The sequence below is a fragment of the Cavia porcellus genome, unplaced genomic scaffold, assembly GCF_034190915.1.
Source record: "Cavia porcellus strain 051 isolate PalLab524CR breed Dunkin Hartley unplaced genomic scaffold, mCavPor4.1 scaffold_9, whole genome shotgun sequence".
Taxonomy (NCBI): domain Eukaryota; kingdom Metazoa; phylum Chordata; class Mammalia; order Rodentia; family Caviidae; genus Cavia; species Cavia porcellus.
Genome location: NW_026947492.1, coordinates 9,713,012 through 9,729,279, shown reverse-complemented (window position 1 = coordinate 9,729,279; position 16,268 = coordinate 9,713,012). Strand labels below are relative to the sequence as shown.

The window sequence follows — 16,268 nt, the reverse complement described above, 5'->3', positions numbered from 1 at the left end:
TCTCTCCTCTCCGTCTAGGCCTGGAAGCCTCACTGAAGTTTCTATCTCTGTGGCTCCTGCAGTTCCCAAGAGTCTCTAAGGCCCAGCTCTCTTCCCTTTTAGAAAAAAGACAGAAAAGATGTCAGTCCATTTAGCGATGTGCACAGGACCTCCAAGTAACCAGGGAAGGCTTCCCCGGTCTCCAGCAGAACTCCTGGACAAGCAAGGGAAGGAGGAAGCCAAGGATTTAGCTCAGCGGCATAAGCGTCTGCCTGGCAAGTGTGAAGTCGTGAGTTCCATCCCTGGTACTAAAAAAAAAGAAAGGGAAGGAGGGACATGCAAGAAGCCTGGCCTTCCTGGGAAGGAGCTGAAGCTCCAGTAGACAACTTGTCCTCACTGGATCAGCCACCCGAGTGCTGGAGGCTGTCCTGGGCACAATTCCTTTTAGTCATCCCAGCCGCTCTTAGACTGTGACCTGAGTTCTATTTAATGCCTTCATTCTCTGGAAGGAGAAATGGGACTCACTCACGTGTAGTGACCACACAAAGGCACCAGCTGTCAGAGGGTCCTGATGATTTTATCTGATCAGGAGTTCTCTGCCCTACATGCTAGAATCTTCCCGAAGCTTCCCCAGAGATTCTGAAAAGCTCCTCAGGTGATTTCCATGGACAAACATGGTTAAAAACACCTCATCCTTACGATCTCTTGAAGGATAGGAAACTGAGGGCCTGAGAGAACACTGGACTCCCCTGAGATGATATTAATTTCCTGGGGGGCCAAAAACTGGCTCCACTGGACCACAAACGACAGAGACATAGTGTCTCTCAGGTCCCAAGGATGGGAGTCCAGAAGCCAGGTGTCAGGAGGCCCGCGCTCCCACTGCAGGCTCCAAGGCAGGGCCTTCCGACTCTTCATGATTGCTGTGTGCTTCACGTGTCTGCTGTTAGCTGTGTCACCCCAAACTCTGCCACCGTCTTCACCGAGTCCTCTCCACTCATGCGTGTCTGTGTCAAAATTTCCCTCCTCTTCGAAGAACCCAGGATTGCATGTGGGATTTAGAGCCCAAGCAAACCCAGTACAATCTCTTCTTCACCTGATTGCATTTGCAAAATTTCTCTTTCCACTAAGGTCACATTCACAAGCCTGGGTACGCATTAACTTGGGAGGGAACTTTTCAACCGTAATATTAAGAGAAAAGCCAGAGCTCCGGTCCTGACTCCTAGGACCCAGTCCTTGACTTTCCCTGCCATACTGGGCGGCTGGGCATTTCTCACACTCCTCCTGGCTTCCATCAAGTGCCCTCTCCGCACTTCAGCAGCCCACAGCACTGATGGTTACACCTTTTATCATAGAAAGTTTTATAGTCTTCCATTGTGGAATCCCAGAGGCAGAGACCAAGTCCAAAACTCCTCTGGGAGACCCACAAACAGCCTGGAGACACTCCATGAAGACTTGACAAATTCAGCCAAAGCAAATTGAATTGGTAGTGCTCCTTCATAAGGTAGTAAGGATCCCATTGACAGAAGCAGCCAAGCAGACGGAGACTGGCTAGCTGCCTGCCCCTGTGAGTGGTACAGCCATTCCGGGACCACCAGTCTAGCACAGACTTTTGGAAGAGCATAGGCAGTAGACTAATGGTCTAGGCTATACCAAGAACTAAGCACGGGACCTGAAGTAGGTGATTTAGCTTCTTTGTGCTCCAGTTAATAATGGTGATGGTATCCACGTTGAATGATTATGGGAATTAAATGAGATAATGCATGTTAAATACTTGGTCTACTATGGACTAGATGCCCCATAAATATTTAGCTCTTCAAAAAATAGGGTCCTGGTCCTCTTCAGGGAAAAGAATGCCAAAGCAGACCAGAATGTTTGTAATAATAATAACAAGGAAAGGTTTCCACAAACCACATAGGGCCCTTCCCTGGCCGTGAGCGTGACGTCTGTTACTATGTGACAGTGAAGAGTCCACATTTAAACTCAGCTCTGTGTCCTGGTCCTGGAGCCTAAGGGAGGGGACCCAGTTGGCATTTGCAGTGGGATGGTTCTTTGTCAGCCAAGATGCGAAGCACCCTGGCCTCTGTACCCTAAATACCACTAGCACCCCTATTATGGCATCACCAAAAGTGATCCCCTACATGCGTTTCCAAGTGGCCTCAGGACAGCGGCTGGCCCCAGGCGGGGAGTGGGGACACTGGCTCCACTCTCTGCTTCCAGCTCTGGGACCCAGCCTGCCCAGGAGGAGGAGCAGGGATTGGAATGGCTCCTCTGCCTGGGCCAGGGGCGGCTGCTGCCAGGACACCTGCTAGAGCCGGATTGGAGGCCACCGTGCTGTCCAGCCCCGGCCCATCTGAGCCCATCTGAACCCCGCCAGCTGCCGCGTCTCCCTGGACTCTCCACAGGCCTCTACCCCTTCCCTTCCCCAGCAGGGCCTATCATCTGATTCTCATCAAACAAGCAGAGCTGATGTTGCTCAAGTCCCCCCCAGAGGGGATTAACATAATACCCCTGATTTCTCCTTCCCCTCTCTCACGCTGTGCGTCCCCCTGGCTGCTGCCTGCCTTTGTTTCAGGAGGAGCAAAACACTATGTCTGAAAACGTTACTGCAATTAAATATGCACAAGAAGGGGGGAAGGGAGGGGGAAATGAGGACAATGAAGGATGTGAAGCATCAGATGCAGCAGCTGCTTGTTGCTATAGAAACCAGATCCCCACCACCATCACCGCAGCACCACCCCACACACACCCAGCCCCCACTCCCACCTTAACATCCCAGTAGGACCGAGAGCTCCATTTCCCTGGGGTGCTGGGAGGTGCCAGCACACAGGGTCCTGGCCGTCCAGGACGAGAGCACCTGTGGCCTGCTGGTGCTGATTCTGGAATCTCTCCAGTTTGGCCTCACCCCACCCATCAGCACTTCTGATTGGCAGCAGCACCCTCCCGTAGTTCTGCACCCCAGTCCCAGTTACATAATAAATTACTGGAGAGCTTCCACGTTTGACTTTGGGATGTCACAACATGGAGACAGAACGCACATGCAGAGTCCTGGGGGGGAGCCAGGCTCTGCTTCCCCCCACTCCTCTCTGACTGCCCGCAGCAGCACTCACATCCCTCCTCCTCCCTGGCTTTCTCCGCAGCCCTCCGTTGGAGTCTGCAAAGTCCTGGGCTGTGGGCTGCAGGGTCCCGGGCAGGGGGTCCACAGGCTCCAGGTTCCAGATGGCCAAGCATGCCACTAGCCCCCTGGGGCCCTGACAAAATGTAGCTGGACAGGATGCATACGATGTCCCATCTTGGGCCCACAGTACCACTTGTCCCAAGGAAAGAGAAGGGAAGTGACGTGGCAGAGGGCCATGGAGGCGAGATGGACAAGGTCCATTACAGGGAGAACGGTGTGACCAGCTCCCTCCCACCACCACCTCCCACCCCAGACTGAGGGTTCACAGGCTGGTTCTTTTCTACCCAGATCAGTCAAGGTTGATTTTTAGATCCCACATTTGTCCAAGAGCTTGGCAGGTGGGGTTCTGGTCCTGTATACAGATGTGTGGGGAGAGGTAGAGAAGGAGGGAAGGATGGAGGAAAAATTAGGAGAACTGTAGAAGAACAAAACTTCCTTCAGAAGCGAGAGGCCAGATTCATGAAGTTATTTGAAAACCATACTAAATAAATATTAAAAAATAGAGTCCTAGCTGGGCACAGTAGCACATGCGCATAATCTGGGCTACCTGGAAAGCTGAGTCAGCCTGGGTAACTTAGTGAGATGACGTCTCAAAATAAAATTAAAAGGGCTGGGGAGGTAGCCCAGTGCAGGCCCCGGGTTCCTCAAAAATAAAACTGAAAAAGACTGTGTGTCCTATAGAAGAGTCAAAGAACAGGCTGGCTTTCATTGGGGTGCTCTAGGACACCAGGATGGCCAAGAAAGATCTTTTCAAAACTTAGAGCTATCAATCCAAAATAGGCTGCTAAGAAAGGTAATGAGTTCCCCAGCCCCAAAGGTATGCAAATGAAGGCTGGAGAACTTTGCCAAAGATGTTGCTGAGAACATTAAATTCTTCACCTCCACATTCTGCAGCCTCCACTGGGGAGGTGACATCCCTACCTCCAGATGTTCAGAATCTTGAACTTGTCTTAGGGAGAGGAATCACAAAAAAAGTTGTCATCACTGGCTGTGGTGATGTCACTCTGCGCCCAGATAGGAGGAAGCTGACCTCTGGATAATCAGGTCAAGTGTTCCCTAAGGCCTGGTGTTCTGATGCTAGTGGGTCCCTGCTGCAGGGTTAAGTCACCATCTCCCCGGAGTCCAAGGCCCTCTGCCTGTGGAAATGGCACCTGGGCTCTCCATGCTCATCTGGGGAAGGAGCTGAGCCCTGCAGGAGGCAGAGAAACCCACAGTCCGAACCTCAGACTGGTCCTGGTCTGTTCTCAAGGGAGGGTGCCCAGCACCATGAGTTTAGGGGTTCCCAGAGCTGAACTGCAAGGCGTCCACATTCCCTTTGAGCCAGCTCTTACTAGTTCAAGGCCAGTGTTAACCCCAGAACCTTGAACATGGAAATCAACTCCACCTCAGAGTGGAGACTCCTGTCACGGTCAACCAAATGGGTGCATTGCCGCCTGTGATTCCAGCTCCCTGCAAAGTCAAGGCCATTCACAGTAACCACAGCCTTTCACCTCACCCCAAATCAGTTTCCTCCTCGGTAAAAAGGAGATACACTTCAAAGAGTTGTAAGAACCAACCAGCAACGCATGTGAAAGCTTTGCAAACTCATGCAAAGAGGCAGAAAAGATATGGGCTAGTATTCACTGAGCGACACTTCCTGTGTGCCAGACACTTGCCCTTTTTTTTCTTTTTTTTCTTTTTTTTTTTTTTTTTTTGCAGTACCTGGGATTGAACTTCATGACCTCGTGCCTGCAAATAAAAAAAATTAAAAAAAAGAAAGTGTGACACTTTCACTTTTTTTAATCTACGTAGCCACCCAGGAACTATCATGTATACCTCATTGGTCAGATAAGACTCAGAGGGATCACATAACTTTGCAGAGGGCCCATAGCCTGGGATAGCCAGGCTGAGACTGAGATCTCAGTGTGACTCTGAATTCCGTTTTCTACTTGTCACTTTGTGGGTGGGAACCTCATCTGTTGGTGATGCCCCCGGCCTTTGAGGCTGTGCCACCTTTGCACCACCCCTGGTCCTCCTCCTCATCTCCTCTCCCTGGTCCTCCTCCTCATCTTCTCTCCCTGGGCAACACCTGGCAGAGGCCACCCGTCGGCCAGAGCTGCCCAGGCCAGGGAGTAATGGACTCCCCTGACTGTGTCTCCAGAAAACAGGTTTTTTATTACCCACCACGGCGGGCTGTACATCTCAGACGTGCAGAAAGAGGACGCCCTCTCCACCTACCGCTGCATCACGAAGCACAAATACAGCGGGGAGACCCGGCAGAGCAACGGAGCCCGCCTCTCTGTGACAGGTAGGTGGGGGGGCTGGGAGAACCACCGAGAAGCCCACCTGGTACTCCACATCCCCCCCACAGACAGGGGAGTTCTCAGGGGACTCGGGAAGAGATTAAAGAACACAGCACAGAAAACTTCTGGGCAGACATTTGAGTTTGGGTGTCTCCGGATAAGGACTTCAGAGCCACATTCCTCCAGGAGTCTGTGTCACAGCATGTTCCCAAAGTGTCCGCAAAGAGCTGACATTTTCACCTGTCCAGCAATGAGCACTGTGGACGGACCCACTCTCCCCGTTCCCCTTTTTGCCTTCTCTGCCAGGAAGCTTGTAGATGAAATCTCATCCTCAAACTTAGTAACATTAGTCCTGTGTCCTTTACGTGTTTTCTGAGATTCTCTCTCATCAGTAGTAGAATACCTCACGACATTTGAAAATGGGCAGCGTATAATTTATAAACAATGTGTTTCTAAAAAAGGATTCTTCTAGAGAAATTGTGGTTTCTGAGGAGGAATAGAGGTTGGTGTTTATTGAATGTCTCAGTGTACCCTAAATTTCCCTTATTTGTTATCTGTTAGGCACCTCTCTGGAGTGCCTGTATTGTTCTCCCTATTTTTGTACAGGTGAGAAAATCAGATCCCAGGAAAGCCACGTAAATTGTCAGAACCATGTAGCCCGGGGGAGGCATCACCAGAATTCAAACTCACCCTCATCCTGGTTCAGGGTTCACCCGGCTGCAGGTCCTCAGGGAAAGGGACAGTTGAGTGCCCACATTCAGCCTCCAGCAGGGAGTCCAGTAGGCAAATGGTGTCCTTCAAGGAAAGCTTTCTGGAACAGTGGTTTCCAAACTTTCTTGACAGCAAGCCAAAGACAGATGTTTTTATCACAGCCTGCGCAACGCACATTGGTATTTTCTCCCACGCCCTTTGAAATGCACTCTGATATTTTCTGTTCTATTCTATCCTATTTTGATTTTTCTAAATGCTGGTTACACCTTACCGAATGCATTTCACCACCTCCTAATGGTTTGTGACCTACAATTTCAACATCGCTGTCTCGAGGTGAGCATGAAGTGGCTTTTGGAAAGGGAAAAAACCGACAGAGCACCCTGGCTTTGGGGCTCAGATCCACGAGGTCACAAATGCTTTCTAGGCCTCAGGAAGACAAGCTAGCCTGGGTGACAGCTCTGCTTCTGTCTGCCTCTGTCATTCTGTAGTTTGGCAAGACCCACCCTGATCCACAAACAGCTCTGTCCAGGCCCTGTCATCTGCCCGTCACTTTTGGAGAGGAGACCAGGGAAGCAGGAGTTGCGAGGGTACTGAATCAGGCTCTCTAATTCACCCTGTGTTTTCAGTGCCTGGCCCTGTGCCTGGCACATAGTAGGCGCCAAGTAAATATTTACGACATTAATCAATGCCAGTGGAAACTGTGGTCCTGTGGGGAGAAGATGGGGCTGGACTGCACAGCATAGTCTTTGTGGTTTGACTTTGGAATCTGCAGCCCAATTCCCAAACACGTTGTGTCAGAGTGGTTTGCCTTCAAATTATAGGACTTGTTTGTATGCTGTTTTGTATTTCATTTGCATGCTTCTCATACAATGTGGGAGAGGCACAGAAATCCCCTCTCCTGCTTGTCTGTTCCATTCTCCATGATAATCGAGCCCTTCATCCTCTAGCCTGCTAGCTGGACCTCCAGCTTTCGGGGGCAGTGAGCAAGAGTCCCTCAAAAAAAAGACGCTCTTTAGGCTGAAAACTATGCCAACCTTCTACTCCCCGTTCACCAGCAGCCGCAGGGAGGGAGGACGCCAGGAGGAGAGTGACAGCCACCACTCTGCCTGGGGGCTCTGAGGTAAAGGCCAAACTGAGAAACACCAGTCCAGACAGAAAGATTCCCACGATAGCCCAAGGAGAGAGGCCCGGGCACAGCAAGTGACACTGGACAGGAAAAGAGCAAGAGACGCACGAAGACAAAGGAAGACAGAGAAGGAGGGAACCGAGGGGAGAGAACGAGGGGAGCCCCCACCCCCCTCCCGGTGCAGTGACGCGGAGCCCTGATATGATGGGAGGTGACAAGGCAGCTTGTCTGCAAGATGCTTGTCTCGGCAAAAACTCGACTGATACTGGGGCAAGGCCGTGAGGGAGGAGTGGGGGGACTCACGTGGGGAGCCCAGCCCGACCTTCAGGCTCACTCCCTGTGCCAGACCCACTCCCCAGGGATCCTCAGAGCAGGGGGTCAGCTGAGATGCTCCTGCCTCTAGTGGCCAGGCACCCTGAGCTCCAGAAAAGCTGTGTTTGCTTTGGGTTCTGGTCCCAAAGGTGAGCTCACTGCTCACTTCTCCTGTCACTGGGTGAGGGGGAAGGTTGCAGGGATACCAGGGTGCACTGTTAAAGGGGCTTTTTAAGAATTAGGCCAAAATTTCCATCTCAGCCTTGCAGCTCGCTAGCTACACAACTTTGCACACACAAAGTCTCCAGACCTTAGCTTTCTCATCTGTACCGCACCAATGACAAAATGCACCGCGCTAGGTTGTCATCAAGAGGAAAGGGGACACTGTGGAAGAGCCCCGCTCCGGTGGCGCTGGGCGGGGTGTCGTCTCCTGGTGCTGCTGCGTTATTCCTTCCATATTGCCCAAATGGGCTGGGAACAAGGCAGCGTCCATTTTTCTCTAATTTCCGAGTTCCGTGAGGCAGTTGCAAGAATAATCTGATTTTGCAGTTGCAAAATCCACCTTCGCACAGTCGTGCCCGTCCCCACAGCTGGGCACTTTCAGTGTGCTGAGGCTCTCCTCTCGCTTGCACTACGAGGCTGCAACTCTTACAAAAGGGAAAAAGCAGAACCAGAGACAGAACGATCAGGCTCCCATCCCTGGACTCACTCAGGACACGGCCAGGTGCAGAGGCGGTATCCTCAGGTCCCCAACCACCACAGCACCGTCCTGCCCCCGCAGGAGGTCCTAGCAGCCTGCCCAGGGCACCTCGGACCATCTCAGTGCACCCCTGGCAATTTCTCAGGGCAGGGCCATCTGTTTCCCTGAGTACTGTGCCCGTGTTGGCATCACCCGGTCCCCCAGGGCTGTCACCATGTACACGCCGCAGCATTTTACTTCTGCTCCAGAGTAATGAAAGAGGTTTCTTTCCCTCAGAATTTAATTTCACGCCTGAGCCTCGGTGATTAATTCCCTCCCCCCGCCCCTTCCTCCATCACCCTGATGGCCCCTCCGCTTGTAAATTCTGCCGTGTGCCATGGAATTTGTGTATTTTGCATCAATTAAGTGTCACATTGAATAATTTTTCTCTGGCACCGGGTTTGTTTATCCCAATGATTCTCAACAGGGTGGGGGATGGGGAAGAGGCTGTGGAATCTGGAAGGGAATGGGGGCAGCACTGAAGAGTGATTGCCCTGCGTGTCTGTAATGCCGCGTAGGCTGCAAGGCATTTCGACACATGGCGTGCCATCAGTTGAGATCTGGGGGTGCCAGGATCACACCAACCATGCAGATGAGGACACTCCGCTCTGAGATCCTAAGACTTACCCAACATCTCGTGGTATATCAGCAGCCGGGTGGAACTTGAATCCAGGCCCCCTAAGCCCCAGCCAGGCTCTCACGGTCCAGAGGCACCTCCTCCAGACCACTGGGAGGTCAGAAAGATGCAGTCTCTGGGAAGTCTTTCCTCCAGAGAGAATGCTGACCTGGTCCTTCTCCAGGAGCACAGTCTAGTATGTTAGCTAGTCTATCTTGGACCTCACTTCCTAAATAGGGGTGAGGAGAGATCTGACCTCTGATCTTGGGTCTGTGGTGTGATTTGGGCTGGTCCCTGCACCTCCATGAGACCTGGGATTTCATCCCTTTGTGCCCTCCAAGGTCCCTGGGCATATTATTATTTTTCCAGTCTACAAAATTCTGCAATGTGGAGTTTTATCTGGAAAAATCGGATCCCTGGCTCCACCCACATCCAAGTGCCCCGGTTCATCCTTCCTCAGACACTAACAGTGCAGTAGCCTGGGGCCCCGCTCCCCACCAGCCCTGAGAGGGGCAGCTGTGGCTAACACTGCCTCAAGCAGCTGGCCTCTTCCAGGAAGATAGATATATGGCCTGCAGCGGCAGCTGCTAGAAAGCTAAGGTGGCCAAGGTGGTTACAAGGAGGCCCTTGGAAGGAGGTGGGGGGAGACCCCCTATTCCCTGTATGCTCTTCTATGCCCTCTGAAGTTTCGTCATGTGCATATATTACCTGTTCAAAAAAACACTTGAATTTTTTTTTATTTCAAAAGAGGAGGGGATTGCACGAAAATAAAAGAACAGAAAAGGAAAACTCTATGGGAGCCCAGTGAGAATTGGAGGTGGGAGTGGGGACATCCAGAAGAGGGCTGAAGCCGTGTGGAAAATGAGGAGGCGTCTCCACACGAAGCAGACTGGCCAGGCATCCAGGTGACCCAGTGTGTCACGGTGGAAACTGTGGGCCCGAGACAGGGGAGAGGCCATGCGGACAGGCCAGGCCACAGCAGGCTTTGGGGTTCAAGATAAAGAGTCGTAGGGTGACATATAGATAAAGGGGGGCCTGCCAAGCCTGAAAGCAAGGACCTGTCACCAAAGGCAGAATCCCAAAGAGGCCGTTAGAGTTAAAGCTGAAAGAAGACAGGTCACCCACTCAGAAGTGATGTGGGCAGTAGAAACTGAATGCCACCCCTGGGGCCTGGTCTTCTGCAGTCTAGGCCCATGGGTCTCACGGGTGCTGGCTTCTCCTGGTCTAGAATGCTGCACAACGGAGGTTGTGAGGTGAGGGGTGGCTGCAGAAGCCTTCACTTCCCGATCCTTCTGGGCTCCAGCAGAAATGTGCTGGTCATCTCATCAGCCCAGAGTGCAGGAGGGGAGAGAGGGACAGGGGCAGATAGACACCGCAGTCCTTGAGGGACAATCTGGCCAAGGACTGCAAAGTGGAGAGAGAGACTGGCCGAGGACTGCAAAGTGGGGACATCAAGAGTCTCCTGTCCCAAAGTCACTGCTCCTGAGACTCTGGATGAAAAGAGCTCTCAGGCACACCCTCTCCCTTTGCACCTCACTGTCTGCTTCCTTTTTGTCTGTCTGTCTCTCTGTCACTCTCACCCTGAATTCTCTCCTTCTGCCCCGGCTCTAACCATGGTTCTCAGGGTCTTATGTAGAGGACATTGTCCTGTGGAGCTGCATGGGACTTTCTCTCTGGGGTTCTGATGGGAAAGGACTCTAGTCTGGGCCTTGCTTCCTTCTCCAACTTTCTTGCATCCTCCCTCCAGGGTGGACACTGAGCTGTTGACCCTCTCTGTCTTCCAGACCCCACCGAGTCCATCCCCACCATCCTGGATGGCTTCCACTCCCAGGAAGTGTGGGCTGGCCACACAGTGGAGCTGCCCTGCACTGCCTCGGGCTACCCCATCCCTGCCATCCGCTGGCTCAAGGATGGCCGGCCCCTCCCAGCCGACAGCCGCTGGACCAAGCGCATCACAGGGCTGACCATCAGTGACCTTCGGGCTGAGGACAGTGGCAGCTACATCTGTGAAGTCACTAACACCTTTGGTTCAGCAGAGGCCACAGGCATCCTCACGGTCATCGGTGAGTCAAGGAAACCCCTCTGCAGTCCCAGTAACCTGTGAGGGTACCACCAAGTGACAGGGGAGACTGCTGCTGGCCACAGAGGATGCTCCTGGCTGGCTGAGTAGGCAGTTGGTGTCCTAGAAAAGCCGTTGGTTTGACTCGGTTCTTGCACTGTCAGATAGCACCTGACTTTGGGTAGATTAAGCAACCATGACCATCAGCTCAGTGTCATTCCCCACAAAATGGGGTGGTGATCCCCACCCTCCTACCTCTCAGGAATCAAGTGTGGCAATGGCAAGGATGGTGATGAGGTTGGTGATGAGGTCAGGGTTCTTGGCTTGTTAGGAGGAGGCAGTATCTGAACTAAGGGAAGCAATGCAGATGTTAATTCATTAAACAGGACACACATCCCCACCCCACAATGACATTCAGAGCATTTAACAGTAATTAACAGGGACACTGATCCACCAGACCAAATATCAGGTCTGAGCAACGAAGCCTGCCCTAGGAGGAGCTGCCAGCTGGAAATCCACTCTGGTCCTCTCCTGTTTCCTCCTGTACAGAGTTTAGACTACTGTAACATTCACCCTTCCCTACTCCCTTCTGTTACACACACACACACACACACACACACACACACACAGTGCACGTAGCTCAGGATATAGGTCAAGAGGACACACACAGCCAAATCCTTGGGAAATCAGCAAGCCTGACTGCAGGTAAATGTGATATTCACAGCTCTTGCCACGGTCCACACACGCAAGCAGATACCCTCACAGACACAGGCGTGAATGCCAAAAACCCACATGCTCTCTGCTTCCTACTCATGTGCACATATGCACAGTGCCCACGTCTATGCACATGCACATAGGCCTTTGCTGTACCATGTTCACATCCAAGTACACTCACAGATGTGCAGCAAGCAACCCTCTCCAGACATGTCCACACTGGCACGTGCAGCACGTGTAAGTCCTTGATTCTCCTCCACTCCTCAGCTCCTCAGCCCAAGGGGCAGTAGGCTGGCTTTTCTCTATGTCCAGCCTCTCTTTGGCCCCTGTCTCCCAGTTTCCTGGAGAGAAAGCAATGCTTCCCAGTCCCCTCTGTTCTGCCACCAAACCCATGCAGAGGCAGTGAAGAGAACAAAGCTGGCAAAGCCCTGGGAGCTCTGACTGGTGACTGACATTTCTCTTCTTCATGAGAGAAAGCCATGCCTATGTAAGCTGCAGCTGACCTGTGCAGGAGTCCCCTACTTCTGCAGCCGATGCCCCTGAGCAGAACCCCAATTTTGTAGAGATCTGAGGACGGAGGCTGGCTGGGGGCTGGTAATGAGCTGGATAGTCAATCAACGAACACAGCTCAGGTCTTGTAAAGACACAAGGCTGAAGGATGTTGTGCTCCTCCCAAGCAGCTATGATCCAAAGGGGCAAGAAAACAAGACAGTATGTTGGGTGTGGTGTTGGAGGCCCTGGAAGAGGAATCTGGGGGACAGCTACAGGAAAGAGTCCTGGAAGAGGTCACCCAGAGCTCAGTGTGAAGGGTGAGGAGGAATTGGGCAGGGTGCTGTGGCCACCAGCTCCAATACCAGGAGCAGCCCAAGAGAAAAATAAACTGTAGTTAGGTTGCTGATGCTCTAGAGAGTGTGTCACCTTGTGGAGGGCGGTTCCTGAAGGCTCTAAATGTGGTGCGGAGTTTTGTGAGCCATGAAGGTTCTGAGCAGGTGTGTGGTGGCAGCAAGGAGAACCTCTGATGGGGACAAGGCGTGGACGGACCCACAGGTCCTTGTAAAGGAAGTCAGACCAGCAGCAGGCGGTGCTGGTTGTCTGCACGGGTGGGTCTGGGGTGGGAATCAGCATAGCCTCCTTGGTTCCTGGGCTGGTGGCAGAGAGGGTGGTGAGTCCAGTTCCCGCCCTCTTCAGCGAGCTGAAGCAGTTTTACAGTCGCAACAGAGGGACCGGAGTCAGGGAGGCACGGGCCATCACAAGAAGGGCAAGAGAGAGGCACGAGTCCACTGAGTCCCAGAGTGGGAGACCCCTGGGCAAGTCCCCTCCACCCACAGTGAGCCCTCTTCCCCTTTTTTCCCCACCCTCCCCTTCCCCTCGCATCTGCCCTGCCTGACCCGGCCCAGACCCCCTCCACGTGACCTTGACACCAAAGAAGCTGAAGACCGGCATAGGCAGCACGGTCATCCTCTCCTGCGCCCTCACGGGCTCCCCGGAGTTCATCATCCGCTGGTACCGGAACACCGAGCTGGTGCTGCCTGACGAGGCCATCTCCATCCGCGGGCTCAGCAACGAGACGCTGCTCATCACCTCGGCCCAGAAGAGCCACTCTGGGGCCTACCAGTGCTTCGCCACCCGCAAGGCCCAGACGGCCCAGGACTTTGCCATCATTGTGCTCGAGGGTGAGCTGGGCACCAGGCAGAGGGTGGGCAGGACTCCACTTCCCCACCTCCTCCTGCCAGGGCGGAGTTTATGCTGGCTGAAATCCTCCAGTGCCCACTGCACCCCAGACAGCCCCTGCCTCGTTTAGGCTTCCAAGGGCCCTGTGTGCCCACCCCTTATTTATGTCACCTATTTTAAAGTCAGAGAACTCGGGCTCCCCTCAAGGTCACACAGCTCTGCCCTACAGAGCTCTGGTTTGAATCAGGCCTCTTAGCATCCTGTTGTATTGCTTTTGCCCTCTAAAATTACCAGATGTCTCTCCTGGAGGGTGTTCTTTGGGGTCTGACAGTTTTCGGTCTTCCAGAGCTAGAAGAATGCCAGGAACCCCTGGACTTTTGCACCCTCTCCTTGCCTGAGGCCTCTTCACAGTAAGCTCTGTTTCTTACCAGGAGTCTCAGTCTCCATCTGTCACCCCCAGGGTTCCCGATGGGGCAGACAAGCCGAATGGGCAGGAAGGAGGCAGAGGAGGGGCTGCGGCCCAGTGGCCCTGGCGACCTCTCCCAGGCATCAGGCTGTCCCTAGTGTTTAGATAAAGGTCTCTTCCAGAAGCAGGGACCGGGGCTGGCAGACTGGCCGAGTCTTGGATTAACATCAGCATTTTGGTGTGCACCATGGACCTGACATAGAGTGCTGTGTTACATTCGCCTGACTTTTCTTTCTCTCTTTATTTTTAGAAACTTTTTAGAGTACTTAACATCTATTTTATTCTATTTTTATTTTTAATGGACACAAAATAATCATATCAGTAATGGAATGGGCTGTGCTTAACAACTGTTTAATCCTTTAAACAATCTCATGTGGAAGGATGGCCAGGGTTAATAATTACATTCCCCACATTCCATGTCATGGAGGAAGCTTGGGTGCAAAAATTAATTATGTCATCCAAGGTTATTAGGTGAGTCTAGGCTCAAGGCTGGGCCACAGACTGCCCACCTCCACCGACTGGGCAGCTTTCCCTGCAGGCCTTGGGTTTAGGGTCCTTAGATAAAAGTGTTACCACACCGCAGGCTCCCACTAGCAAGGTCACTGGAGTCAGACTGCGAAAGGCTGCCCCTGCCACACGCAGCTGCACAAACGGTTCCTTCCTGAGCCCCTGCGTCTTTATTACTAAAAGGAAGAGAGAGGGGCGAACAAGGGACAATTGAGAGCCACTCACGTTTATTAAGTACTTACAACGCACAATGCTGAGCAACTTCAATGCATTAATCCACCCAGTCCTCACAGTGTCCTGATGGTGTGGGTATTTGTACTGCCACCACTGTCCTCTTCTTCCACCAGTAAGAGATGGGCAGATGTAGGAGGCTGAGTGACCTGCCCAAGGACACAGTGCTGGCCAGGGTGGGTCCAATTATTGCTATTACTGATCCTGCTGCTGCTTCGCCTCCTCCCCCTGCCAGGGTGGGGTGGCCTGGGGGGAACAGTGTCTCCGAGGCTCGGTGACCCTGAAGGGGGCTCCTCGCTCCCTGCAGACGGCACGCCCCGCATCGTCTCCTCCTTCAGCGAGAAGGTGGTCAACCCCGGGGAGCAGTTCTCACTGATGTGTGCCGCCAAGGGTGCCCCGCCCCCCACGGTCACCTGGGCCCTGGACGACGAGCCCATCGTGCGGGACGGAAGCCACCGCACCAACCAGTACACCATGTCCGACGGCACCACCATCAGCCACATGAACGTCACGGGCCCCCAGATCCGCGACGGGGGCGTGTACCGGTGCTCGGCGCGGAACTCGGTGGGCAGTGCTGAATATCAGGCGCGAATAAACGTAAGAGGTGCCTGTCTACATTTAAATATCAGAATAGGCTTTTGAGTTCCTTTGCCATCTCTATGGTTACCATTATTCTTGTGATTAGTATTTATTATTAATAATCATTTTTATTTTAGTAGTGGTCTCCCCTCTCTCGTCCCCTCCCAGCCCTGTCATCCATTCTTGTGTGTGAGTGTGCACCCCATGTAATTCACCTCATCCTCATGCCCACCCACTCCTTCCCTTCTGCCCCACAATCCGGCCTGCCCACCCTCCCCACCCCACTCACCCCATCAGATGGCTCTGGGCCCCAGGCACCCGCTAGCATCTGCCAGCCCCACCAGGGCCTTGCAAGGACAGGGACAGGGCTGGTGCAGAGGGACCAAACCTGACCTGGACAAGCAGCCATGTCCCCAGCATGCCCCTCCCAAGCTAGTTCCCAGTGCTCTAGGAGATATAGGTGGCCAGGAGCCAGGGTATCATCTTCTCCCCTTAAGGCTCAAACCATTAAGGCTGAGGCTAGGGGGCATTCCAAGGCAGGGAGCCTCTGAGAGGAGAGGAGTGATTATCCCCATATCTCAGTTCTCCAAGTCCCCATGGTGAGAGCACTCACCTGTGATGCTCTTTGTAGCCCTTTGGGTCTGACTGGTCATCAGCTGACCTACCAGTGACCTCTGACCCCAGGGCTGAGGAGGAGCAGGGGAGTGGAAAGGAATGGGCACTGGGTTTTAGCAGTGCCCCAGAAACAGGTAAGGGATATACGGGTACAGGTTCATACCAAGTCATCTCACTCTGCATGAGAAATACGGCCTCCTCTCTGGCTCCCCTTGTCCTCCCTTTGGGTTGGAAGGGAAATACTGCAGGGCCCTGAGAGATTCCCTGCTCCTGGATGGGGACCTGGGCCCAGAGACTGCCGTGACTGTCTGCAGCACTGTCCTCCAAGCCCCTTTCTCACCCCCACAGAGGCCTGTTTATAGCCTCTTAGTCCTCTATAGTCCACAATAACCTTCACATTGAAAGAAAATCACTAGCTCATCTATGAAGATCTTGTGGCCCACTAAGGTCACATGCAGTTCTTTGGGGACAATACCAGTGTGAGCA

General features: G+C 53.0%; 1 protein-coding gene across 3 annotated transcripts in view; it reads left to right on the top strand.

Annotated features, from left to right (window-relative positions):
* Positions 1-16,268, top strand: part of Dscaml1 (DS cell adhesion molecule like 1) — a 300,532-nt gene that overhangs the window by 211,472 nt on the left and 72,792 nt on the right. For 2 of the 3 annotated variants that reach the window (XM_063255847.1, XM_063255846.1), the window contains exons 4-7: positions 5,295-5,441; positions 10,725-11,003; positions 13,111-13,386; positions 14,896-15,192. In XM_063255847.1, coding sequence (XP_063111917.1) covers positions 5,295-5,441; positions 10,725-11,003; positions 13,111-13,386; positions 14,896-15,192 — 999 coding nt within the window. The remainder of the gene's footprint in view (positions 1-5,294; positions 5,442-10,724; positions 11,004-13,110; positions 13,387-14,895; positions 15,193-16,268) is intronic. The other variant, XM_063255848.1, reaches the window with a different exon arrangement.